The sequence below is a fragment of the Actinia tenebrosa genome, unplaced genomic scaffold, assembly GCF_029948245.1.
Source record: "Actinia tenebrosa isolate PJP-AT-01 unplaced genomic scaffold, QUT_ActTen_1.0 PGA_scaffold7__59_contigs__length_16204524, whole genome shotgun sequence".
NCBI classification, from domain to species: Eukaryota; Metazoa; Cnidaria; class Anthozoa; order Actiniaria; family Actiniidae; genus Actinia; species Actinia tenebrosa.
The window spans coordinates 9,481,787-9,509,072 of record NW_028292584.1 but is presented as its reverse complement, the minus strand read 5'-3'; the positions used below and the strand labels follow the sequence as shown (position 1 = coordinate 9,509,072).

At 38.2% G+C, this 27,286-nt stretch overlaps 3 protein-coding genes across 3 annotated transcripts; 1 reads left to right on the top strand and 2 right to left on the bottom strand.

The window, feature by feature from the left end:
* Positions 1-544: 544 nt before the first annotated feature.
* On the bottom strand, positions 545-2,121 carry LOC148905529 (uncharacterized). The gene has a single exon (XM_089040465.1). It carries the CDS (start codon positions 2,074-2,076, stop codon positions 1,033-1,035), a length of 1,044 nt encoding a protein of 347 aa, XP_088896591.1. The 5' UTR covers positions 2,077-2,121; the 3' UTR covers positions 545-1,032.
* A 296-nt stretch (positions 2,122-2,417) lies between these two features.
* Positions 2,418-4,603, bottom strand: LOC116287222 (uncharacterized). Its single transcript, XM_031693869.2, has one exon. The coding sequence runs from the start codon at positions 4,533-4,535 to the stop codon at positions 3,597-3,599; it is 939 nt and encodes a 312-aa protein (XP_031549729.2). The 5' UTR covers positions 4,536-4,603; the 3' UTR covers positions 2,418-3,596.
* Positions 4,604-4,768: 165 nt separating this feature from the next.
* Positions 4,769-26,888, top strand: LOC148905528 (cytoplasmic FMR1-interacting protein 2-like). The gene is made up of 27 exons (XM_089040409.1): positions 4,769-4,983; positions 5,413-5,490; positions 10,604-10,887; positions 11,369-11,597; positions 12,349-12,453; positions 12,791-13,015; positions 13,718-13,831; positions 14,260-14,337; positions 15,199-15,246; positions 15,433-15,602; positions 15,747-15,894; positions 17,408-17,638; positions 17,937-18,010; positions 18,330-18,426; positions 19,144-19,220; positions 19,521-19,638; positions 20,105-20,224; positions 20,851-21,050; positions 21,263-21,350; positions 21,575-21,718; positions 22,204-22,294; positions 22,621-22,751; positions 23,681-23,753; positions 23,838-23,932; positions 24,464-24,702; positions 25,208-25,355; positions 25,910-26,888. Exons 1-27 carry the CDS (start codon positions 4,786-4,788, stop codon positions 26,066-26,068), a joined length of 3,762 nt encoding a protein of 1,253 aa, XP_088896535.1. The 5' UTR covers positions 4,769-4,785; the 3' UTR covers positions 26,069-26,888.
* Positions 26,889-27,286: the final 398 nt, after the last annotated feature.

Here is a 27,286-nt window from a genome sequence, read left to right as displayed (position 1 = left end):
GTTCCTCCATTGGTTAAGGGAAATTTAAATCTTATTTGTTATACAATTGTACCCTGGAACAGATTCTCCTCCTGATTTCCAGAATTTGCAGAGAAAAACCTTCCAAGTACAAGAGAGAACAAACAAACAACTATAACCCACTCAGGTTTTAACACAAAATCCATGACCAGTGGTGAGCCACAATGTTAAGATTCAGGTTTTGAGGGCAGATAATGATAAATAAATTATTGTTCACAATGATTTTGCATTGAATTTGTGAAACAAAATTTTCTTCAGGTTAAGTTAAATCAATACCAAAGAAAACAATGTCCAGTTTTGTCATTCAACGAAAACCAAACAAACAAGATGAAAGCTTAATGATAAATTTGGATATTATTCAACTATTCTGGAGCTAAAGGAAATAGACCTACACTATATTTTCTATGTTTTAGGAGTACGACTGTTCAAGTTACATCCCCACTATTGTGTCCTCTCTTGTACTGCAGATAAACAAACGAAATAATATTTGGTCTAAAATTGGAAAATAAAAATACACATACACAAATCATGATGACTCACTAAATGCAACCAAAATTCTTAATTTTGTTCAACAAATTAAGAAGTTTGGTATCCTTTATTTCAATTTTAAACTTTAATTTTTTCATAACTGAAAAAAAACACATCCAAAATGGATTGGCTTTACTGTGCTGCATGCTGGACCATTGTCACTTAGTCAAAGTTTTTTGACTTCTCTGTAGTGAGATTTGCTGCTGCAATCACAAATTGCTTGCAATTTTACTGGCCAAATGTATTGCAGGGAAATGTGGAAAGCTGGTATATGGTGTAAAATTGGTTTCTTTGTTTTCATGTTTAGTGGCAAAAGATATATTAAAATAGAGTAGGTATTTTAGCGAGGAAAATGGAAAAAATCATTTTTTTGTGGTAAAATGTCGACGTCAGCTCTATTTAAGCACAAAAATTTGAGGTAAGCGATAATGGTAGTAATACAACTCAGTCGCATAGCAGAATGTTTGGCATAGATGCCTGCAAGATTCATGCACAACTTGCAATGAAAATGCTTGGGCGAGAATGCGAGTTATCCAAACTCGTGACTCGGGAATCTTCACTTGAGGTATGAGTAGCTTGATCGCATGATTTGGAAGAGCCAAAACAGTATTTCTCCAAGTTCTTCCAACTTTCCCAGTTACTTTCAATGATCATGGTCGTTAGTTCACAAGGATGTCTCGTTTCAGACTTTCTAGCGTCCACGAGGGCATTCTCGAAATCATTTTTGCTTGAATCGCTGTACATGTTGTAGATGGGGGATGGAAAAGGGGTACAAGTAGAGAGAACGTAGCTACAAAGTAGCCTACACAGTCTTCCATTTCCATCAGAAAATGGATGTAAGTCTAAAAGTTCGAATACTAGCCAAGCAACACTCTTAAAAATGCCCTGCAGTTTTTCAACTTCGTCTGTTTTACTCATAGAGTCCGTGAAAAGAGAGTTAAATCTGTCCAACAGTAAACAAACTGCTTCTTGCATGTCGTCTGGTTGTTGGTAATGATACGTTTCTCCTCGGAATAGAGTTACTCGAGGATTATTACTGTAAGACCCTGCTTTAGTATAGCATTCCTTCCTTCGAATATTTCTCAGAATAATCTTATTTACTTGTCTAAGCATCGACTCCTCTAGCAAACCACGATATTCAATGTCTTCCGCTTCGCTTTGCAAATACAAATAAGCATCTCTAAGATTAACAGTTTCTTGTTCCTCGAACGATAATGACTGATTACCTTTAGACAAAACTCCTTCAGGTCTTCCCAGAAACTTTTCTATTTCATCTACAGATTGTAACCCGTGTTCTTCCTCGACATTGCAGTGATAAAAGAATTTTGCCTCCAACCGTCGTTTGATGTCGTCACAAGTCTCAGTGTCTCTTCTCGACTCCCATCTCTGCCGTATTTGGACGATTTCTTTTATCATTTTTCGCGTGGAAGGAGCTTGGGTGGTGTTCTTTCTCCATGGTGGGTTTTCTCCTGCTTCAAAATCAATAAGATCTGCTACAGTTGATCTAAATACCTGCTTTTTCAGCGCCATTTTTGAGCGACCAGATTCGGGTTCGGAACAAAGCTACGACGCGACTTAGGAATTCCATCCCGTGAGACATTGCGCGAAGCAATTAATACGACGTCATAAGTTATTTTGGTTCAGTGATCAAAGTCAATGTCAAAGCCTTTTTGATGGTTAATTTCCGGCTAACACATAATGTTTTTAATGTTGTCAGATCACTTTATAAATTGTGAAACAACTCAGAAAATTGCTAAAAACTTAAAACATGAAAGTCATAAGGTCCCTTTTCTGAAGGACTGCTTGTTAAGGCTCTTAGCATTGTTTGTTAGCAGAGATCAGCCTGGGGCCTGACAAATAATGCTTCAAAAAAAATGTCATACATGTTTAATAGTTTATACGAGGAAATACATCATTTTCTATTGATAATAATAATTATTATTATAAAAACAAATTCATATTAGTGCTGACTCTATTATAGCACCATTTCAGGAAGCTCTCTGGTGCTTTACGTACATGAATTTAAGAAAGAATTTAAACATTACATTGTTAAAAGCAAATATTCTATCCTTATGTCCCTTTGAGGGGCCTAGAATATGACATGAAACATTGAAAATAAATTTAGGATTTAGGAAGATCAAGTATATTACATTAATGTCCTTTTTGATTCCGAAATCAATGCTACACTTAATCAAAATATGGATCAAAAGCACTTTTATAATGGTGCATTTTAATATGGTGGCCCTGAAGTGACATCAACCATCTGCTTTCTTTATTTGACCTTTCATTCTATATTTCCACTTATGTAGACAGTTAGTATAGGTAGAAAGTTAGGTGGACAGTTACATAGACAGGTGGGCAGTTAGGTAGACAGTTATGTAGACAGTTAGGTGGAGTGTTATGGAGACAGTTAGATGGACAGTTAGGTGGACAATTACGTCGAAAGTTACATCAACAGTTAGTACATACACAGTTACATCAACATTTAGGTGGACAGTTACATCAACAATTAGGCGAACAGTTACATTGACAGTTATGTAAACAGTTATGTAAACAGTAAGGTGGACAGTTGGGCTACCTGTGTTTAAAATGGTTAATATCCCCTCTATCAACTATGGCTGTACAAACCATGTGTACCTGGTGAATGCTGGCAGATAGCAATCCTAATTGGCAACTGTCAACCTAAAAAAGCTGAGTGCCCTTGGTAAAAAAAATAAAGCTCATTTTGAAACATGATGTAACTGTCCACCTAAATGTCAACGTAACTGTCACCTAACTATCTACCTAACTGTCGATGTAAATGTCCACATAACTGTCCACCTACCTTTCTACATAAGTGGCAATATAGATCGAAAGGTCAAATGAAAAAAGCACATGGTTGATGTCACTTCAGGGCCACCGTATTTGAACCATATTTGACTCCTTTGCCTCCTAATGAGGGGTGGGAGGTATATAGTTCCACTTTTAGGAATCCTTCTAAGCCTGGTACACCCCTCGAGGGGTATAGGCCATCAACAACATCTGAACGCCAACTTTTCAGGAATACATAGTTAAATCTCTTTCATGAATTCATCCCATGTCCTCCAGCAGGACTCGAGGATCATTGTGGCTAATTCCTCAGGATGCCTTGTTTTAGATTTTCTTGCATCCACTAATACTTGTTCATAGTTGTCTTTACATGGTTTACGGCAGGAAGAATGATCATTATTTTCCCTTTCCTCACAAGCATGGTAAATGGGACATGGAAACATGGTGAGACCACAGGACGACAACACATAATAACAAAAAGACCTAAAAAGTCGACCATTTCCATTCCCAAATGGATGCAGGTCAAGGATTTCAAAAAGAAACCAGGCTAGGCTTTTAATTATACCTTTGAGCTTTTCTCTTTCGTCAATGATGCGAGTGGAATCAAAGAAAAGGGAGTTAAAGCGATCCAGAACCAGATCAACCGCCTGGGTCATTTCGTCAATATCTAGGTACCATGGGTACCTATACTCTTCTCCCTTATAAGTTGTATTTCTGGGCCGGGTGCTGAATTCTCCTGGTTGTGTTTTGTCTTTCTTTATCTTCATACCGTGAACAGCAATTTTGTGAGCCTCTTGAACCATGGACTTTTCAATAAGCCCACAATTGCTATCCAGCGGATTTTCGTCCCTCCTTTGTTCCTCCATGAAGTTGTCAAAAAACTCGAGTAACTTCCCTATGTTCGTTGATTCAATTTGCTTCTTCTCCCGTTCTGATTCCTTCAAAGGATCAGTATTAATGTCACAATACTTCTCCCTAAACCTTTTTTGGAAGTCTTCAATGCGATCTGCTTGTGCTTCATTTATCAAAGCACTCCAACTCGTTTTGAAGTCGATGATTTGATCAATCATTTCTTGAGCCGACGGAATACCTTCTTCCTGATTCCTCCATGAAGGAGGGTCTAAAAAATCGTACTTAATTAAGTCTGATACTGTTGATTTGAAAGGATTTTCCAATTCCATCTCAGGAGCTTCTGTACATGAGAAGGTAATCCTGGTGGTGTTCCAAAATAAAGTTGCAAGACAGCAGTTTGAACAATCCCGCTGAGAATCACCCAATAAAAAGCTTTCTTATATTTTCGATAAAATGGAAATCATCAACCAATCATAGTTAGTGTAAGATAAATGTAAACAAAGTCACTATCCTCCCCTCCCCTCCCCTCCCTCCCCTACAAATACCCCGCAGTCACGCAAGACCTGCCGGGAAACAAAGATGGCTACCTTAGAGGAGGCTATTTGTAATGTTCGGCAGTTAGAAACCATCATATTACCAGATGAACAGCCACAAATTGAGGCGCCACCAGCTTCGGTCACTTACACAGCCAATTTTGATACCAACTTTGAAGATAGCAAGGCTTTTATAACCTGTATAAGCAAGTATTTAGAAGAAGCTGATGTACACAAGGGCTTGGTAGGTGTGACAGCTTATTTATACTTCCGACTAAGAAATTCCTTGTCGAAATCTAGCTTATCTTTCACATTAATAATCTCTAGTTAAGTTAATTGTACTGCAAATTTGTCTGTGAAACTGTCTGGTTGTTGTTTAGATAGGGCCGATAGCTTGAACTCTCTCGATGATACAAATGCCAGAGGTGATTTCGAAGAACAGTTATTTCCTGAACTCCCCTGAGCTCGAAGAACGAATCAACTATCGTGTTATTTAATCTTTCTTTCGTCTATTTACTTCGCTTCTTAATAAACAATTTTCTAACACTTCAGAAGTTTGGGATAGATTTGACATTTGAAATGATGAAAGTGTCAATTTAATAAAAGTACCTAGTTTTGCTTTTAAAAACAATCATATGCATACTTACTGTTGATGTTCTAATTTGATCCGTAGATCGAATTATTAGAGGAAGGAGATAAATATGCTGTGATCCTGTATACATGGAGGTGTTGCTCAAGGGCTGTCCCATCTGTAAGTTATACAATACAGCCACATAGAGAAAGCAATATTTTCCAACATTTTTTACTTCAATTTGGTGTTCATTAGTGCATTGTTATGACATAATTGTACATTGAGGGCTTCATCGATGGACCCCTTACAGCATATTTCCAGTGCATTGCCAATTTGAGGACAAAATGAAAGAGATTTACTCTCTTGAGAACTTAATTTCATCGTGTCGACTTTCAAACTGAGCAGTGCTGAGATTTGCTTTAAGGGGCCTACAGATTACAAAAGTTAAATAAGTGTGAATAATCACATATCATTGTGCAAAAAAATTAGACGTGTATTCAAGACATCTTCTTTATAGTCTCAGTATCAGGCCACATTTGTTTCCTACTTAGAAATACTGCACTTATTTCCATTTGTGAACATACTTCTAGTTTCTTTAGATTTACTGTGATTCCCAGTCATATGCAACCAACTAGACCTTCATCACAAACAAAAAGTTGAGTTTTGGTGGACATCAACCATTGAAAAATGTCTAAGGATTCTGACTCCAAATGTCAACGCTTGACTGCAAAACTATCAATATTGAATAAGCGTTTTGCAACAAATAGTCACATGACTGACCCTACACACATAAAAAGAGACGTTTTGTCAAAATGAACACAAGAAATTGGAAGAGCAACTCAATATTAGTAAGAAGTTTTTGCTTATAATGTTGACTATAGTAGCAATGGCATTAAATATAAAATATTCGATTTTGTATTTAATGCCATTTCTCTTGTGTTCCATGTCACAAGCTGAAACTTTGCCTCCTTAGTAATATTGAGGTGCTTTTTAACTCGTGGATACGCGAAGCATAGAAACGAGTTATTGTGAGGGGTCTGAATATGCAAATGTGTCACTCGCTCACTAAGATGTCAGCAGATCGATAATTAAACGTTTAGCGATCGTCTTTCGTCATTTGATTACGAATGTTACACGACACTAGCAAGCACAAAGCTCTTATACAATATGGATTACTTTGTTATTTTATATGAGGAAACGAAATGCTGATGTTCCATGTGGGATCAGTTTCTAGCACTTGTAGACGCCGTGGGGGCCCACTGTGCATGCGCACACTCGCACATAGTTTTATCTTCGAATTATTTATATTAAAAGAATCAAGGAAAGATGCAAGTTGAAGTAAAATTATACAATTAACACCTGAAATAAAATTTCAATGACTTAGACCTTTTTTTCTAATGTATTTTAAAAAGTAAACAAACACGCTTATTAGTTAGGTACAACTTCAAAATTTTGATTTTTTGGAAGACTCGTAGATCGAGCCCGTTATCGAAAAAAGCTATTTTAATTAGAACTCAAGAAGAGAGTCTGATTTCAAGCTCTGGAGGACTTTATTCTCCATAGAGACAGCTCAAAGTCACGGCGGTATTCAGCAATAAAATCTCATAAACTCGATCGAGCGAAGTTTTAATATTACTGATCAACAGTTGTATTTACTAAGTGACTTCTTAAGGAAATAATCAATGTAGATGTACGTAGATCGTAGAAAAATAGTAAAAGACGAAAAAAAGAACAATTCCAATGGAGTTTTGAAGGAAGTTCGGCCAGTTTTGTCATTTAAATAAGCCGTTCTGAATAAAAAGTAGATTGATCGCCACGCATTACAAGATTACAAACAGCCGAAGCAATGCTCAGATTGTATGTTGAAATGTGCGAAGGTCTAAACGAGAATTCGTTCCAATAAATAATCATTAATTTACCGTCTTGGATGAAGACGAAATAAATAGCATTTCTAAATGTATTTCTATAAAATATTTTCTTAGTTCACAGTGTAAATAAATAGTTTCATTTGAAGTCGGAGTCGTGACCCTTGAAGATCAAGATAAACAGTAATGTAAATCAACACGCATAACGCAACGCTTTATGTTGATCGTCCCGATTGTATCCATAAGCGGTCGATTATCTTGTATATTCAGTTTTGAGCTCGTAGGTCGAATGATTCCTAGTATAAAACACACAGCCCGCCTTTGAAATTGAAAACAGAGAAAGCGTTTTCAAATAGATCTACTTCCAATTGTATTCTATACTTGACTCAGTTGACTCTATCGCGAAGTCGTAGTCGAAGTCGTCTTTCGTATTAATTGAAGTTCAGACAATTTTCAATTTAAAACTCAACAAACTAGCGAAGAACTAGATGCTAAAAGGAAAATAATAAGGACGATTTCTCATCTTACTAGATAAATTGAGCATTCAAAATATTAAATTGAGCGAAATATTTGGAATCCATTTGAGAATGTCAACAAGCATAAAGAGGGCACAGGAAGACCAATCTTCCAAAAGTGCAACAAGTATCCACGAGTTCGCCAAAGGGCGTTTGATTCCATTTCTGTTGTTCATTTTGACACAACATGTCTTTTTATGGGGGGAAGGGTCACATAACCTGTTGCTGCAAAAGGCCTATTATCTGATCTTGAAGACACTCAAAATAATTATAGTCAATAGCAAAAGCTTTGCAATCAAGAGTTGAAATTCAGAGCAGGAAAACTATGACATTTTTAAGAAAAATATCCTGAGTGAGAAATTCGCAGCAACAAGAAGCATGAGATGAGGGCCTCAAACAGTGTTTGCATGTGTGTGTGTTATTTTACATGAGTGTTTGGTCTGCTGAATCCAACCAATAGAAATGATGGATACCCTTTTTATTGACGTCTACCAAAACTCATTTTTTATTTGTGATGAAGGTCTAGTTAATCACTTGTGACTGGGAATCACGGTAACCGGTCATGACGCCCCCTTGTCATGACGCCCCCAACCATAACGCCCCCACGTATACCATGACGCCCCCAGTCTGTACTACCATGACGCCCCCAGCATAAACCATGACGCCCCTAGTCTCTATTAACTCTTATTTAATAAGAAGTTTAACGATAATAATATGGCGCTACGAACCCATGTAAATCGAACACTATTGGAGTTGTTTCATGGTCATTACGATTTTAAATAACTCGTTTCTACGCTTCGCGTATCCACGAGTTAAAAACAATACCTACAAGCTGGCGAACACTAAATCTCTGTAGTTAAGCAATGTACTTCTTGAATCTTATCATTTAATAATAGTTAGTTCCAGAACATGATATAGCTGAATTAGAAGTAAAAGAACATCATTCAGATGCATTAGGAATCCAACCATAATTCTAAGACATGTTCATCGATCAAAACTTTTATTTCGTGCGATCAAGTCACGCTGTTGTTACGAAGCACTCTCAACACGGCCCGTGATCGACATTTTGGAATGCCTTTATCGGCACGAGAAAGCTATAAAAAATTCTTCATATTTAAAGAACATCATTTCGGTGCATTTGGAATTCTAGAACATCATTTCACAAAGAACGTTAAAACTTTTTTGTAAGGATTGTTTTTGAGACTCGCACCTTTGTGTTTGTCTATTTCGATAGCTTTTTCAAGTGATTTCAGCAATCGCCGGTAAAGACAATATTTCTTCAAGGCATCTGTTTACAGAATAGGTTTTGAAATTACGAACAGAAAGTTGAATAAACTCAATCTCGGAAGTAAATTAGACAGTGAGTCGAGGAATCCAAAGTGATACCTCGCTGTATTCCCGGGTGTGTTACAAACGCGATGCGTCACGTCAACGTATCATTTGTATTTAGATTACAGTAATATCCAGAGTAATATCATAGTTACATGTAACTACGATAATTCGGTATGCTCTTTTGATTTATTTTCCATTTTGTAGCTCTAGAATATCATTTTAATATGAACTCTGAAATTCAGCAGTAATGATTGTTTTTGAGACGCGGTTTGTGTTTCGCGTCACCAAGCGAAGACTTCAAACGCGGAGGAGTTGTGTGACAACAACAGTGTAACGACTTGAATATGGCAAACTACCCGATTTATGTTAGCAATCTTTGCTTGCTTTCCGAAATAGTTATTAAAAACACACATGTTTCTCCTTCAAGAAAGTTTATATGAATAAGGAGGCTATTAAAGTAGAAGAAACGTTACGGATGAGTCAAAAACTTTAGACGCAAACTATAGTTGCCGTGACGACATACCCAGCAGTGAAAAGACTTGTAAAGTGAGAACGGAAAACTACCCGAATTTCGTAAGAAATCTTTGATCATTTACCAAAATATTTAGCAAAAACACACATGTTTCAAAAGTACGAATAAGTCAAAAACTTCCTACGCCTAAGAACTATTAGATTACAAGTCTGCGTACTACAACTGCTGAAAACAACTCAATCGTTCGAAAACAACTCGTTCGTTCGAAAACCACTTGTTCGTTCGTGCATAGTTAATGGTCGTGTCAAAGGTTTTAATTCTTTTGCAATGTTTTTCTTACTTTATTCACCAGCACTCTCTTTCTTTTGTGGTATATTTTCAGTGTCAAACTTTTTGGACATAGGTTTCAGAACTTATGCGTAAGCGTTCTTACGGCAACTACGGCGTACTAACTGGAATTACGAATCATTTATCGGTCTTACGAAATTTTGTCGTCAACTTTTTTCTTTTTCGTTATTTTTTGTCGTTCTTGGATTTATACTATGAAATATTGTTAAACTTCTTATTAAATAAGAGTTAATAGAGACTAGGGGCGTCATGGTTTATGCTGGGGGCGTCATGGTAGTACAGACTGGGGGCGTCATGGTATACGTGGGGGCGTTATGGCTGGGGGCGTCATGACAAGGGGGCGTCATGACCGTAAACCGGAATCACAGTAAGGTGACTCCATTATACAAATGTCAAGTGAATTTGGCATTTTCTTAACTTGCTTGTATCACGTTGGAGTCATCTTAAGCTGGATATCGTTTTCAGAAGATTCTTGAACGAAAAAAATGTTTTGTAAAGTTCAAATTTCCTTTTATATTCTCTGCCTATTTAACAAAGAAAAGGTAAAATGGAAATATGAAACTGATTCTAGCTTAGAATGTCATCTGAAAAAATGAAAATTTCTGTAAGCTTACTAGTATTTTGTAAAATTTTAGTGACTCGATGAATAAATTGTTGAGATCTGATATCCTTATAAATTGGCCGGTTACAGATACAGTTCTTAGTTATCTATATTGTGCTAATTGTTGTTTTATTGATATCCCATCGTTATTGATTTCTAGGTCAAGAGTGATGACCAGCCCAACAGAGTCGAAATTTATGAGAAGACAGTCGAAGTACTTGAGCCAGAGATGAAAAAGCTCAAAGGCTTCATGTACTTTGCTGAAACCAGTGTTGAAAGGTTCTGCCGTGAGGTCAAAACCCTAAGTCATCCTGAAAGAAAAAAGGACTTTATATCAGAGAGATATCTTCTTACTCTTGGAAGGTTTATTAACATGTTTGTTGTACTGGATGCCCTTAAAAACATGAAGGCTTGTCTTAACAATGACTATGCTTTGTTCAAAAGGTAAGCAGATTGTTTTGAGCTGTTTATTTATTAATGTGTAGATTGGGTCAGAATCTCAGATAGGCAGATCAAATTTTCAGCTTCCAAGCTTGTGTGCTTGAATATTGATATAAATTCAAGAACTCTTAAGGGTTTCTCTTTTAGATGATACGTTAAAACCTTCAAATCTCCATATCTGAAACAAGCTCAGCCTGGACTGATCTTATTCAGAGCATGGCTAACTCACAGATCAATTTAAAATTTAGCTTGTTTAGAAATTAAGGAAGAGACTTAAAAAACTCTTACTTATATGTGATGCCTATTCCAGGAAGTGAACCTGAGAGCCCAGAGGTGAGATACAAGTGCACTACTGCTACATCACCTTGATTCCCAAACTGCCAGGAAATTTGTAACACAACTGAATGCAAACATTTCTCTTGTTTAAATTCTGCTTTTTCTCTGGATTCTCTGCTTTTTAAATGATACCTCATTTCTCTTTCAGAGCCGACACGTTTCTAAGGCGTGGAACAGGGGATGTATCAATGATACAAGAGTCACAGAACCTTTCGCTCTTCTTGGCCAATCAAAATAAAATTACATTAATGTTAAAAGAAAAACTTGAAAAGATCCAAGGTTATGAAGATGTTCTGGCCGATGTGGTGAACTTGTGTTGCAAGCTGTATGAGACCAGTTTGTACATTCTTCCTGCAGAAAAGCACATGCTGTTGAAGGTATTGTGTGACATTCTATAAAATTCCCCTTCACAGTTCCATGCGCCATTTTGAAAGGTAGCCGTGCCTTTGCATTGAAGCGTGACAAATGGTGAGGTGAGCTTGCAGTGATAGCGACCTTTTTGCAAGCTCACCATTCATTCCGCTTCAATTCAAAGGCATGGCTACCTTTCAAGATGGCTCAGTGAACTGTGGAAAAGACTATTGTGCCTTCAAAATTTAAGGCCAAATTTTTACATTTTTATTCATAAATGTACATACTTTTGGATGCATTTGGCCCTTCCTTCCAAATGTGAACTATAAAAATTTGCACTGCAAACACCTCCCTGTTGCAAACACATACTTTTGAAAAAACTTTCCAAAGTGGATACTTATGAAAACAGCATTTATATTTTCTTATATGGATAGCATATGAGTTTACTCTACATGTATGCATTTTCAGGATCCATTGGTACCCTTCATAAATAATTCTTAATTATTGAGAATGGAATTATTATTTAGTTGGGAGGGTCTGTGGAGGATAGGTCAGTTAGATACCAGGAAATATCCACTTGTCTACCATGGAATTTGTAGAGGGTGGGGTCATGTTAGTATAAGGGGGGGAGGGGTATATTCTTTCCTTCTGGAAAGCGAGAAGTTGAACTTCCAAAGGGTGTGGAGGGTCTGAGGAGTAATTCTAGGGGTCTATCATTACTTCTACAGCACAATACTGTAGTTTAAAAACATTTTATTTGCATTTTGTGTTTTTTAGGTGATGGGTTTTACTATGTTTTTAATGGATAGCAAAGATAATGGCATCATAAAAATGGACCAAAAGAAACAGATCAATATCTCTAAGATTGACAAGATTTTCAAGGTTGGTACACAGAAACGTGTTAACAAAGGCTATTATTATTATTATGTATTAAATTATGATAAATCACTGTGCGAATACTCTGGCCATAGTCACTTGAAGATGAATAACCAGTATGCTCAAGAGGAGATATTAAATGATAGAATACTATTTCATTGATCTCTTTGCCACAAAAGCAAACATATGTTATGTGAATGGCAAAAAACTGCAATTTTTGAGAAAAAATCTTTATTTTGACCATTATTGTATTATCAACTTGTATTGTGGTATCTCAACAATATAATATGCCAATGATTAGAGTATTCACACATTAATATTTATGATCAATGTTTTTCTCTAGCAATTGCCAGTTGTTCCATTGTTTGGCGACATCCAAATTGGATTAGCAAGCTATGTCAAGATGTGCCCTCACTTTGACAGCATGCGAGAAAAATGGACTTGTGCAAATGAGAATGCTGATGAGAAGATCATTAACATGGGGCAGTACAATTTGACAAACAGGATGGATACTATACGGGAAGAACACGTCAGATTTATCAGTGAACTGGCAAGATATAACAATGAGGTACAATATTTAACACCATCACTCCCCATAATGGGCTCATCGGTGATGTTTGCTTCACACACACTACCACTACATTCACTACAACACTTAAATCAAATGTTGATTTTTATGGAAAACCCCCCAAAAAAACCTTGTGGCAAGAGAGAGAACAACAACTTTAACATAGCAACTTGGGGGGTGACTTGCCTCCCAAAATGTTTTACTGCAACCATGCACACACGTGTATTGGCAAACAAATGGTAGTTGACCATAGGCCTTTTCTGAGTTCGATAAACAGAATGGATTGTTGTCTAGATTCGGTACAAACAACACCATATAAGGTATGATGAACAAAGACGTTTGTACCGAAGCTAGACCACAATGCATCATGTTCGCTATCTCAGAAAAGGTCTATGAAAAACTTCTGGCCTGTACTGTACTTCCCCCCCCCCCCCCCATATGAAGGAGACCCTGCTATGCATCTGAATAGCAAATCAAACAAAGTCAACTCTAGATCTATTATGCAGTTCAGTCAATAATCCCACCCGCAACCACCCAAGGCTTGAACTAGATGGTGTGGAGAGACAAACATGCCACTCGTATGTGTACATGTAGCATATGTACAGTATGTGGTACTTTGCTTTGCATTGGACAAGATTAAATAATTTAACAATGATACAATTTTCTTAATTCTTTATCTATGTCTTTAATATTGAAATGCAGATGATCACATCCAGCTCCAATCCCAGAGATGAAAATCAGTTCAAGGAGTTAAGGCAGTTGGGTTTACGTGGTCTGCAGTTGCTCTCTAGCTGGACATGCCAAGTTACAGAGCTTGTAAGTGACACATACATGTATGCTGTACAGAGTTGACTCTTTTCTATGTAGATTGAACTAACTATTTTATCAAGCCCTGAAACAACATTTTATACTGATTTAAGTTAGGATACAGTTAGCTCACAGGCTTAATATGGAGTTTAGCATGTTGAATGAGAGCCCAAAGAAAAACCCTTAAATCAAGAGAATGATCCAATGAGCTCTGCTCACATTTGACACCAAGTTCCAGTACTGAACGGGAGATTCCAAAGGTTAAAGGAGTGTATTACCATAATACAACTCTGAGGTACTGTAGCTTTTTGAAAGAGGTTTTCAGAGCTCTTCAAGTACATTTTGTATGATAGTGAATAATACTGTTTAAGAGTATGGTACATAATTATAAATTAATAATAATAATGATGAGTACTTTATGTTGAAATTTTCTGTAGTACTCGTGGAAACTGCTGCATCCTATAGACAAGTATGCTAATCCAGATTGTCCAGAAAATGCTGAAGAATATGAAAGAGTAAGTCAGTTTTGTATGCATTTGTTTATGCTCACACCGCACCTTCAAACTTTCTCAATACCCTGAAATAACCTTTACAGGTACATGTAACTCACAGATCAAATTGGAATTTAGCATGCTAAGTTTTGCAGAGGGAGGAAAACTGGAGAACCTGGAGAAAAACCCTCAAATTGTTAGAGACCTAACAAACTCTTTTATTGCGAAGTTGAGAAATGGAACCCTAGAGGTGACAGGCGATTGCTATAGAGCAGTTTTCGTATGACTTTAAAAAAGTCAGTGCCGTATGTGTGCCTTGCCACGACTGTGATGTTTTCTGTGATGTCTCTTGATTGGGGGATTTTTTTGTTGTGCAATGTGATTGGTCGGACATGACCACTGTGCGATGTGTCCCAAACCATGTTTTGGACATTTGATTGGATAAAGAGTAAATTCTTGTGCAACGATTGGTATGTCTTGCCATGTCATGACCATGTCTGTGCTGTGTGCTCTTCACAGTCATACAAAAACTGCTCTACCACTCTACATTCCCTACAACAGGTTCAGGTTCAAGTTTATTTTGACTCAAACTTAACTTACACTAAGTGGTCAAAATCAAGGCAAAAGACAAACTCACACATCAAATTGGGATTCAGCATGTTGAATTTTATAGAGGGAGGAATAAAAATAAAGGGAGACACTATAAACTCTACTTTCTTGTAATCAGGAGCAAGCAATGTAGCCTAGATATCTGAGAAATCAATAGAACTTCAGTGTGCTTCTTGCAACTACCAAGTTTGCATAATAATGAAATCTGTAGTAAGTGCTATACTGCTAAATAGTTGAATTGATTTGATTTTTTTGGACATGATATTTTATTGCTAGGCAACAAGATACAATTACAGTAGCGAAGAGAAATTTAATCTGGTTGAGGTAAGTTTTTCTCACACTTCTTGAATTAATGTATTATGCATACAATGGGATCCCACATGTATGAATGAAACCTGTGTGTTGGGTGAGTGCAGGACTCACACACTTGACCCTGGAAAACCTCTGGCCAGTGCAGGATATAATAAGATAATATAAATCAAATCATACTATTATTCTAATATATTATAGGTAATTGCCATGATTAAAGGACTGTACGGGCTGATGTCCAGACTTGAGCCCATCTTTTCTGAGGCAGCTCGTCACTCAATTCATAGAGATTTGCAAGCATTTATACAACTTTCTTTGAGAGAGCCAGTAAGAAAGGCTGTCAAGAACAAGAGAGCTACACTCTTAAAATCGTAAGTCCAGCTCTGAAAACTAGAAAACTTTGCATTTTTTACTTTCAAATATTCCTTATTAGTTACTTTAGTCTTTTATAAAGCAAATATTATCCTGAACAAATGTTTTTTTTTTGTTTGTTTTTGTTTTTTTGTTTTGGGTAGTGTGTTGATGTCTATTCGAGACACTGGTGGAGATTGGGTAGATGATAAGTTGAGAAGTAAAGACCCCATCTTGAAGGGTGAGAAAGACCCAAAGTCAGGACCAAATATAAAGCTTCCAGAGAGAGATGTAGGACCTTCCAGTACACAGGTATTAAAAACATGACCAACAATATGATAATTATAGGCCTGGAATCATGATATTGCTTACTATCAATCACACGTCTTTTTGGAGTTGACTTGGGGGCAAATGAGTGGTTGACTGAGGTGCAACTAGCGGATGTTAAGTCAAAACATGTCAAAGTAAGTCTTCAAACTATTGTATTTCACTATTTCAAAACCAGAAAACAAGAGATCAAAATAACCTCCAAGTTTCTACAAGCCATCAAAAACGCAGACATTACCGGCAGTGACGTCTATTGATGGCAACCTGTGTTGCCATGCTGTGCATCTAAGGCTTGGTTTTCACTAGCACCATTTTACTAAAAAAATCATTCTAATGCGTTTATCACTCCTGGGTGGACGGCATAATGAATAACAGGTTTTGCAACCCAACTGATAAGGCAGCTAATAGAGGAAGGTTGGTAGGAGGAGATCCCAGGGAACCCAATTGATAAGGCAGCTAATAGAGGGAGGTTGGAAGGAGGAGAACCCAGGGAACCCAATTGAGAAGGCGGCTAATAGAGGGAGGTTGGTAGGAGGAGATCCCAGGGAACCCAATTGATAAGGCAGCTAATAGAGGGAGGTTGGAAGGAGGAGAACCCAGGGAACCCAATTGAGAAGGCGGCTAATAGAGGGAGGTTGGTAGGAGGAGATCCCAGGGAACCCAATTAATAAGGCAGCTAATAGAGGGAGGTTGGAAGGAGGAGATCCCAGGAAACCCAATTAATAAGGCAGCTAATAGAGGGAGGTTGGAAGGAGGAGATCCCAGGGAACCCAATTGATAAGGCAGCTAATAGAGGGAGGTTGGTAGGAGGAGATCCCAGGGAACCCAATTAATAAGGCAGGTAATAGAGGGAGGTTGGTAGGAGCAGATCCCAGGGAACCCAATTGATAAGGCAGCTAATAGAGGGAGGTTGGTAGGAGCAGATCCCAGGGAACCCAATTGATAAGGCAGCTAATAGAGGGAGGTTGGTAGGAGCAGATCCCAGGGAACCCAATTGATAAGGCAGCTAATAGAGGGAGGTTGGTAGGAGGAGATCCCAGGAAACCCAATTAATAAGGCAGCTAATAGAGGGAGGTTGGTAGGAGGAGATCCCAGGGAACCCAATTGATAAGGCAGCTAATAGAGGGAGGTTGGTAGGAGGAGATCCAAGGGAACCCAATTAATAAGGCAGCTAATAGAGGGAGGTTGGTAGGAGGAGATCCCAGGGAACCCAATTAATAAGGCAGCTAATAGAGGGAGGTTGGTAGGAGGAGATCCCAGGGAACCCAATTAATAAGGCAGCTAATAGAGGGAGGTTGGAAGGAGGAGAACCCAGGGACAAAACCCTCAAAGCACAGAAGAGAACCAACAAACAAGTGTACTCGCATACTAAATGTTTAATTATTTTTCTGTTTTCAACTTGTATTTTATCCATCTTTTCTAGATGGTAGTGCAGGCTACATTTAAAGTTTTTCAATATGAAATTTTTCTTATTTCTTTCAAATGTCCTTTCTTACAGCTGTACATGGTTCGTACAATGTTGGAGTCGCTGATTTCAGACAAAGGCAAGAAAAGTCTTAGGAAAGAGTTGGACAAAGAGCATGTGGAAGCCATTGAAGTCTTCCTGAGAGACTCTTTCTTCTTTCATCAGCTTCTGAAGTTTGATGAAGTTTTGAGGGAGTGTTGTGATTTGTCACAACTGTGGTTTAGAGAATTCTACCTAGAGTTGACCATGGGCGCTAGAATCCAGGTACAATGAAGTTTCCTAATGGAGAGTATTGAGTTTATCTGTTGGTTTTGCTTCAATTGTTGTATCAATCGTTGCCAGGACTTAAAATAATGTCTGGAAATCGGATAATGTCCAGCCAGAACTGGGACTTGTCCAGTCAAACCTTTGCATTGCCATTTTGACAATTAACGTTTCGTCAGAAATACAGTATGGCCTGTGATCATGACCAGTGTCTGATTGGCCGTTATTTTAAGCCGTTGCCACCACCATTTAATTTGAACTCCCACTTGATCACTAAAGATGTTTTCATTGGTTACAGTTTCCTATAGATATGTCAATGCCATGGATTTTGACCAATCATATCCTAGAAACCAAGGAACCAAGTATGATGGAGTGAGTATATCTTGAAACGAGGTAGTGGTTGAATGGTGATCCTATTAGCTTTTCCAACTGAAGGAAAAAAACTGGCATTGCAGTGTATTGTGCAAACGACTTAGGATACGAAATATATGCATCTTGAAAATATGTTCAGGAATGCACTGCAATGCCAACTTGACCCAGTCTTCTGCAAGACCTTGGAATGGCTAATATCAGTATATATCATGCACATCTTATTTTCATCCGGTCAGTCAGTCAGTCAGTTTTATTTGTCGGTTGTTTGGTTGGTTGATCGGATTAGTATAAGGAAGTAATTGTTTTGTATTTTTATCAGGTATGTGTTGTACCCTCTTGACCTGTATAATGACAGTGCACACTATGCTTTGACACATTTCAAGAAACAATTTTTGTACGATGAAGTTGAAGCTGAGGTGATTATATCATTAAAGTGTTATTAATATCAATTATTAATCCGTTTCCAGTGCATATAAGTATCACCATCATCACCATCTTCATGTATCATCATCATGTATCATCATGTATCATCATCATGTATCATCATGTATCATCATGTATCATCATCATGTATCATCATCATGTATCATCATCATGTATCATCATCATGTATCATCATATATCATCATCATATATCATCATGTATCATCATGTATCATCATCATGTATCATCATCATGTATCATCATGTATCATCATGTATCATCATCATGTATCATCATCATATATCATCATGTATCATCATGTATCATCATCGTGTATCATCATCATCATGTATCATCATCATGTATCATCATCATGTATCATCATCATGTATCATCATCATGTATCATCATCATGTATCATCATCATGTATCATCATCATGTATCATCATCATGTATCATCCTCATGTATCATCATCATGTATCGTCATGTATCATCATCATGTATCATCATCATGTATCATCATTATGTATCATCCTCATGTATCATCATGTATCATCATCATGTATCATCATCATCTCTTATCATCATTCATCATCATCATGTATCATCATCATCTCTTATCATCATTCATCATCATCATGTATCATCATCATCTCTTATCATCATTCATCATGTCAATGCTTATCTTTCCACTAACATTTTTTTAGGTTAATTTGTGCTTTGACCAGTTTGTGTACAAACTCAGTGACCAAGTATTCGCGTATTACAAGTTCCAAGCTTGCAAGTACGTAAGCCAAAAAATAACATTTACTACTACTACTATTAGTACTTCTTCTCCTCCTCTCACTACTACTTTTGCTCATGGTTCTGAGATAATCCTAAAATAATAAACGACTTAATAAATAAACAACTTGATTATGGTGTCCACGATTAGTGTTGCCACCTGTGGAACGCTAGAAGTTTAGACACATTAATAAAGTTATTGATTGATTGATTGATTGATTATGGTAAGCACGTGAGAGGAACTCAGGGTTACTAATAAACTTTGGCCAATTAATAAACTCGTGGCCCTTTCATTTTGCAGCATGTACCTCAATAAGCAGTTCAAGTCAGAGTGTGCAAAGCTTGGAATCAACTTGAATGCAGGCAAGGAAGGTCGTGCAAACAGATACGAGAGCTTACTAAAGCAGAGACACGTCCAGGTAGGTGTAGTGTTCAAGGTTCCTCAAGGTCGATTGATATTAACAGCTCATCACAAGAGAATATAACAAAAGATTAATTAAGACGGCACATCGATCACCTTTACCATAAAAGGAAGACAAACACACGAAACTCTATATATTTCCCGTCGGCTTTGTCTTGTTTTGCCCCCCAGGCAAGATGGCCGCCGTATCATTGAAGTAGTCCATTGGATAGCAAATGATTACGAGAAAGCAACAAGATTGTGGTAAAATATCACTTATTGAAACAGATGTAATTTTTCTGGAAAAAAATGAGATCTTACACCTTAAATTGTAAATATTCCTCAAAGCTCCGTCAATTCCTTTTGAAGAACCTGCTCAAACCCTGAAGATGTTTTCTTTTCCTTCTTTAGATAGTCGCAGGTGTAGTACTTTCTTTTTTGTCAAAAAGCTATAAAATGTTCATATTCTTTCTATTACGTTATAGTTACTTGGGCGCTCCATCGACCTGAACAAACTGATTACTCAACGCATAAATAATTTCCTGTTGAAGTCTCTTGATATCGCCATAAGTAGGTTCGAGAGTGGCGACTTGTGCGGGATAGTGGTGAGTTTTAAAGCAGAGAGTTTTAGATTTACGTTCACGGCAAACGTGAAACGTCAGTTGACCAGTAAAAAATTCTTTTAAATTACTGAAAAAGAATCGCAAAAAAGTCCAAGTAGAAGAAAAACAAAAGAGTATTTGCGCTTGGTGAGAAGGTTTGTAAAAGGTAAAATAAAAAAGGAAAACTATGAAAACGTGGTCACGTTTGCCTTTTGCGGGGACAAAAAAAGTCAATCTAAAACTCTCTAATAATTCACCATTTTCCATGCGTCGGTTCACTGTTCAAACACAAAGCATTCAGTCGAGGTTGCAAGGTGCAAATTTGAATAATCCTTTGAAAGTATCTTGGCGCATCGCTTGAGCGCTTTGTTTTTGACCAGTGAATCAATGTATGGACATTGGTGAATTGAAATACTAGGACGTTACCGTCATGTTCACTACACAGCTCGTACGTATCGTAATGTCATAATCCGCATTATGACGGCGGCAGGCTGCTGTTGCTCATGAGAATACATCCCATCCAGAGGTAACGAGGCTCGTTCACGGTTAGGAGAAGTGATCTATATCCCCACTATCAAATGTCCAAATTGAATGAGATTTTCATAACCGGTGGATTTGTATTTCCCTAGGATTTGGAAAACCTCCTGGAGGTGAATAGAATAGCACACGAATTGCTATCAGAACACATGACACTGATTCCATTCAAAACCATGTTGCGTGAAGCCAACCACTGCGTCTCCGCTCCCTATGGTAGGATCACCTTGCACGTCTTCTGGGAACTGAACTTTGATTTCCTACCCAACTATTGCTACAACTCTGCCACTAACAGGTATGGGGTAGTCAGTTTGCATCATCATCATGTATCATCATGTATCATCATCATGTATCATCATGTATCATCATCATGTATCATCATCATGTATCATCATCATCATGTATTATCATCATGTATCACCATCATGTAGTATCATCATCATGTATATTCATTCAACATTACCACGTATTATCATTTTTATCATCAATATCTTTCCTTTTTCTTAGATTTGTGCCCACGTCATTATCATACGTGGACAAGGTACCCAGAGAAGCCGCACCAAAGGGAACCCATCACTTGTTTTACGGATCCAAGGCAAGTCATTAAACTTTGCTACCTTAGTACTTCAGACAAAATGATAATAACATTTACCAATAATAACAAATTGGTCAAATTAAGGTGGTGCCATTCGCTTGTTTGTCTTTCTTTGAACTATAAACTTTGTGGAATATTTAACCAAGGATTTCTTTGCAAAATGGTTGCTAAATGTTTCGCCTCAATGTGTGTGTCTAATGGTGAATGTTTTTGATATATTACAGAACCAGAACTCCGCATTCAATGCCATCAATTCATTGTACAGCAACTTCTTTGGTGATATCCACTTCAGCTGTTTAGCACGATTACTTGGTTACCAGGGAATCGCGGTTGTCATTGAGGAGCTTCTGAAGATCGTCAATAGCCTGGTACGAGAACCACGGACATCACCTATCATTATTCAATGATATTGCTAGGATGCTGTCATACTGTGACAGTATCATCATTAGTAACTTTGTCATCATCATCATCATGTCATCATCATCCTCATGTGTCATAGTCATCACAATCATAAAACTATCATCATCATCATGATTTCATCATTACAAATTGTCATTATCGGTTATCACCATAGTCATCATTATCATTATCATCACCGTAAAGTATTGCTATTTCCTGCATCATCATAGAAATAATTTATCATTTGTCACTAGCTGCAAGGAACTCAGAAACAATCATAGTCTCTGAAAGGAATCAAACCCATGACCTTTCTTGATTCGGCCAGATGCTCTACCTTTGAGCTACAGGAGGAACGATTCATGATGAGCAGTCATTTACCTGTAGCAATCATCATCCTTAGTCTGTATCACTGATTATACTTGCGTTTGATCGTCTCTTTGTTGTCGTTGTTCAGTTCCAGGGTCAGATACAGCAATACGTTGCGCAACTAATCGAAGGCATGCCCAAGAAGTGTAGCTTACCCCGTTTTGAATACGGCTCAACAGGTAATCATTCGTAATCCTGGTTGTACTGTGTAGTTGTTTGTGGGACAAGATTTTAATTCCCTTGAGAAAACTGCTGCAACGGTGATTGGTTCGCTGTGGTCTGAGACAGAACTATGAATGGGTTAGAAAAGGAAGCCATTTTGGAGGAACGTCAGCTGCGCCTTGATGAGACAACTGGAAGCCATCTCATTGCCACGGCATGTCGTACCTCGTACATGGTGCGAGTCAGTAGCATGAGTTTCACAGTCACATGCCAACCACGCTAGAAATGTTCTGCAAGGTTTAAGAAGATTAGGGTAATTTATCTTTTGTATGTCATGTTATAGGTGTACTTGAGTACTATCACGCCAACCTCGAGCCAATCATGCAGTACCCAGAGCTGCGAGTCAACGTGTTCCAGGGCTTCAGAGAGATCGGCAATGCTGTCCTATTTGCATTGCTAATTGAGTCAATGCTGGTAAGGAAAGGACTTCATATCCTTGGCCCGATTAGTGCTAATCCTAGGTTAACTCTAAATGAAACCTATCAGAGTTAATCGATTAGCACTAATCGGATCTTGAACAAGGGATATTTGGGGATATTTGGTTTGTCACCTGTCTTTTGTTATGTTTATCAAAATATTATAAATATTATTATTACAAATATCAATAAGAGCAAGAGAGGGTTTTTAGAAGTCGTAGTTGAAGGGGGTCCGGTGGTGGTCGCAAGAAACATCGTACTCATATGTGACTATTATGAGGAGAGGGGGTATAGCAAGGACATGTTACTTTCCATCAGTGGATAGATGGTAAAGGACGTCGCAGATGAGTGAGCAGTTGTATTGATACTCATATGTGACTATTATGAGGAGAGGGGGTAAGGACATGTTACTTTCCATCAGTGGATAGATGGCAAAGGACGTCGCAGATGAGTGAGCAGTTGTATTGATACTCATATGTGACTATTATGAGGAGAGGGGGTAAGGACATGTTACTTTCCATCAGTGGATAGATGGCAAAGGACGTCGCAGATGAGTGAGCAGTTGTATTGATACTCATATGTGACTATTATGAGGAGAGGGGGTAAGGACATGTTACTTTCCATCAGTGGATAGATGGCAAAGGACGTCGCAGATGAGTGAGCAGTTGTATTGATACTCATATGTGACTATTAATTTGAGGGGAGGGGGTAAGTTACTTTCCAACAGTGGGTAAGCAGTGGTATTGATCATTTTGGTTTTTTTTTTGGAGAAGAGGAGAGATGATGGATGCCTTTAACTTTTCTGCGGTGGGGGAGTGGGTGAGGAGACTCATAGATGACTCTGTTTTGTGGGGGGTGGGGTGGGGTGGGGGTCCAGAATACCGTCACTGTGCACCCACAATGACGTAGACTATTTATGTTTCGTAGTCTCAAGAAGAGGTGCTTGATCTTTTACACGCCGCTCCGTTCCAAGGAATCATTCCAAGACCTTACCTTAAAGGTTGGTAGAACATCGAAAACGATTTTCAGTATCCAATCTTAGGTCAATCGTTTGATCTTATTTTCGTCGTCTTTGTTGATTCAGAGGGCGAGAAACTTGAAGGCAAGATGAAGAAACTAGAGACCCAGTACAGTTCACTCCAGGTCGTGTCCATTGTCAATAGACTGGGAACGAAAGAGGTATAGTTCACGTGACTACCCCTGTTACAAGAGTGCACGAGATTGCGTTACTTTGCTTACTTTGCGTTACTAGCGTTACATAAAAATGAGATTGCACAACCTTTTATTATCCAAGTGAGAAGAATTGTGTTTATTGTGCTGCTGAGAGATAATAGTATATTTTGAAAGAACTACACAGCTGAATGAATCTCTTGAATCTCATTACCAGCCTTCAGTGAAAGGCAACCACTGCCTTCCATGCTCTATCTTTCATGTCCATTTCTATTAAAAACATGCTGGACCCGGTTGTACGAAGGGTGGATAGCGCTATCCGACGGATCAGCTGGGCCCGGTGGATAGCGCTATCCGACGGATAAATCTCATCCAATGGATAATTTTATTGGATAACAACATCAACTTATCCACTGGATAAGGATTTATCCGTCAGATAGCGCTATCCACCAGTCCACCAGCCCTTCGTAAAACCAGGACCTGATAGCAATTCCACTCAGGACCGGAAGTGACGTCAATTTCTTTTAATTCTTTGATCAGCAAGTAATCAACGCCCAAGAGGGAGAGCTACTGACCAAGGAGCGTCTTTGCTGTGGCTTATCGATCTTCGAAGTAGTGTTACGCCGCATCAAGTCGTTCCTGACGGCCGACGTGTGGAAAGAACCCAACGCTACTAATGGCGTCATGAGTATAGACGAATGTCGCGAGTTCCATCGTCTGTGGAGTGCAATACAGTTCAATTACTGTCAGCCACTGCGGCCCCATGAACTCACTGTAGAGTAAGTCATTGTGTAGAACCACAGGCATCCCAGGTTAAGAACTTATTACTGTTTACAACTGTTGCACCCCCCAACCCCTCCCTCCAAAGAAAGAACGTTTACGCTTCATAGTTTTCTAGTGTAGTTCCCCTACTTGTATTTCGTTTCAAAGCTACTCTTCTCCATTACCTTTATCTTTTAACGTAGCTCCCTGCGGAAAAACCAGCGCAGTGAGTTAGATTTTCTATGATGGGTAACGTGGTACGAACATCACAAGGGCGGATCCAGGGAAGGAGGGGGGAGGGGCAAAGGGGGCAAAGGCGGGCTGAAGTCCCCCTTCAGCAGAAAAAAACGATGCTTTTTTATATTGTCTTCCGTTTTTGTGTTGAGGGAAGAAACTCAATTAGCCCCCCCCCCACTAAAATTGTGGCTGGATCCGCCCTTGCATCACCGTGCTGTCTGACAACCTCGTCTTTGTTACAAAAAAATAAATCTTTGATAATATTTAATCTTAATGCATTTGTAGGGAGTGTTTTGGTGAAGGCCTCAATTGGGCTGGCTGTGTGGTTATCGCACTTCTTAATCAACAGAAGCGCTTTGAAGCACTTGATTTCTGTTACCATATCGTCAAGGTACACGAGGTTGATTCTCGAGACGAGGTGGTGGCTGGAGTGGTGAGTAACAAAGATACACAGTATTTATTTTTATTCCTCTCAACTTCTTTACAGAGAATTCTCTCAAGACTAAGTTCAAACTTCGAACTTCACATGAGCCGAACCTAATGACATCAAAGAAGACCGGCTTGTTATCTATTTCAATTAGGTTTGGCTCATGAGAAGTTCGACGTTTGACCTGAGCCTTACTTCCGCTGTCGGCGCTCGTACGTGCCATACTTTTCCCCTCAGCAGATAGTGACTTACGAAGAGCTGCATAGTCACTGTGTAAAGGCTCAAAGGCGCAGAATGGTTTTCTTAAGCCTTTGTAGTGCATTTTTTCCCTGCACATGTATAAAATATTATCTTGGAAATAAATAAAAAACTTGAAACCTTGAAACAATATTGGTACCATTAAACCCATTTCTGCACAAAGCACAGCTCAGACTGAAACAAGGTTCATTCAGTTACACGAAGGATGGAAAATCAGCCCAGTATGTGCGCGCATGCCCAATGTGCCTTTCACTGGTGTTTTATAATTATCATCAATTAAGTCAAAATCGTTTTCTTTGTAGGATCTCAAGCGACTCGTTAAACGAGCCCGACACTTCAAAGCCCTCAACAGTCAAATCTTTGCAGTTTTGAACAAACACCTTAAGTCATCAGACGGACCTGTCGAACATGTACGATGTTTCCAACCACCCATGCATCAAGCTTTCGTCTCGAACATCTAATTGACCCAACACAATCAGACAAATTTATCAGACGTTCGCTTATCCAATGAGCTTTGTTGATCCATATACTATTTTTCAAAAACACAGCTTCAAATTATTTTTGGGGTAGAAGGGTGGGGTGGGACGGAGGAGGGTGGGGAGAGTTGCTGCGATTAGTTTCTCCGCTATAAATAGATATTTGGCTCCTGAGTCGATTATTTCAGCTTGACTTCCTTTTTCATTACTGCACACTGCATAGTAGGCTGTGTGGAAACCGACTTTAAGTCTGGTTAAAATGGTCTTAATCAGAATTAAAGTCTGGCTTTACACAGTCTACATATTGGGCTACATATTTTGAGCTTTTTTTTACTATTTAGCATGTATAGTCTATTGATATTATTATTTTATTCTAAACATTGAAAACTTATTGCGCTTTTCACGTGACTTTGGCCATTACTAATGATGTACCTAGAAAAATAAAGGCCCCTTTTCTGGAAGTAACAAGTCCTTAGACGCCAAAGCCTTAAGCCAAGGAAGAAAAAGATTGCAAATTTTGTATATTTTTGATACTATGTGAGATAAATCCAGATTTGTTATCTGTAGAGGAAAATTATAAGAATCATATAAATCACCATTATAAGCCTTATCTAAGTTTTTTTAATGCCAACAGGGTGCTTTAAGTTGTTTCTTGTAACGGGGTTATTTACACCTCGGCAAATTAGTAGAAATAGGTTGCTCTTTTAAAATAATTATTGCGGTAAAAAAAAACTATTTTATATGAATAAATAAAGTTTGAATGAAAGAAACAATTAAAGGGGTTTTTTGACCCAAAGTACACACATGCTTGATAACTCAGTTATTTGCTTGATGTTATAGATTATAAATCATCGTTTTCTAACAACTTTCCATCGCAACTAAACTCCTTGGAATATTTTGGAATACTCTCGAATCATTTTAGATTTTAGAAAAAACACGTGTTGATTTAATCTAACCGAGAATGTTCATAGACTCATTTGCATAGACCCAAGAAGATTGATGGCTCAGAAAAGACCAAAATCCAATCAGGGTTTTGATAGTCTGCGTCACATCCGGAATTTTCCTCTTTAAACACCGACGGTATTTACGAAGAAAATTCCGGATGTGACGCAGCTAGGTTTTGAAACAGCGTGTCGCGATACAACGGTAGTTAATTAAATAAGTGAAAGTGAAGGCATTTAATGAACACGTGAAATAAAAAAT

Excerpts from the sequence above, each read along its gene's own strand:
- LOC148905529 (XM_089040465.1), bottom strand. The coding sequence starts at position 2,076 with ATGGCGCTGAAAAAGCAGGTATTTAGATCAACTGTAGCAGATCTTATT.
- LOC116287222 (XM_031693869.2), bottom strand. The coding sequence starts at position 4,535 with ATGGAATTGGAAAATCCTTTCAAATCAACAGTATCAGACTTAATTAAG.
- LOC148905528 (XM_089040409.1), top strand. The coding sequence starts at position 4,786 with ATGGCTACCTTAGAGGAGGCTATTTGTAATGTTCGGCAGTTAGAAACC. Across the intron at positions 21,051-21,262 it reads TACAACTCTGCCACTAACAG|ATTTGTGCCCACGTCATTAT; the intron begins GTATGGGGTAGT and ends CCTTTTTCTTAG. Across the intron at positions 21,719-22,203 it reads TGAAGATCGTCAATAGCCTG|TTCCAGGGTCAGATACAGCA; the intron begins GTACGAGAACCA and ends GTCGTTGTTCAG.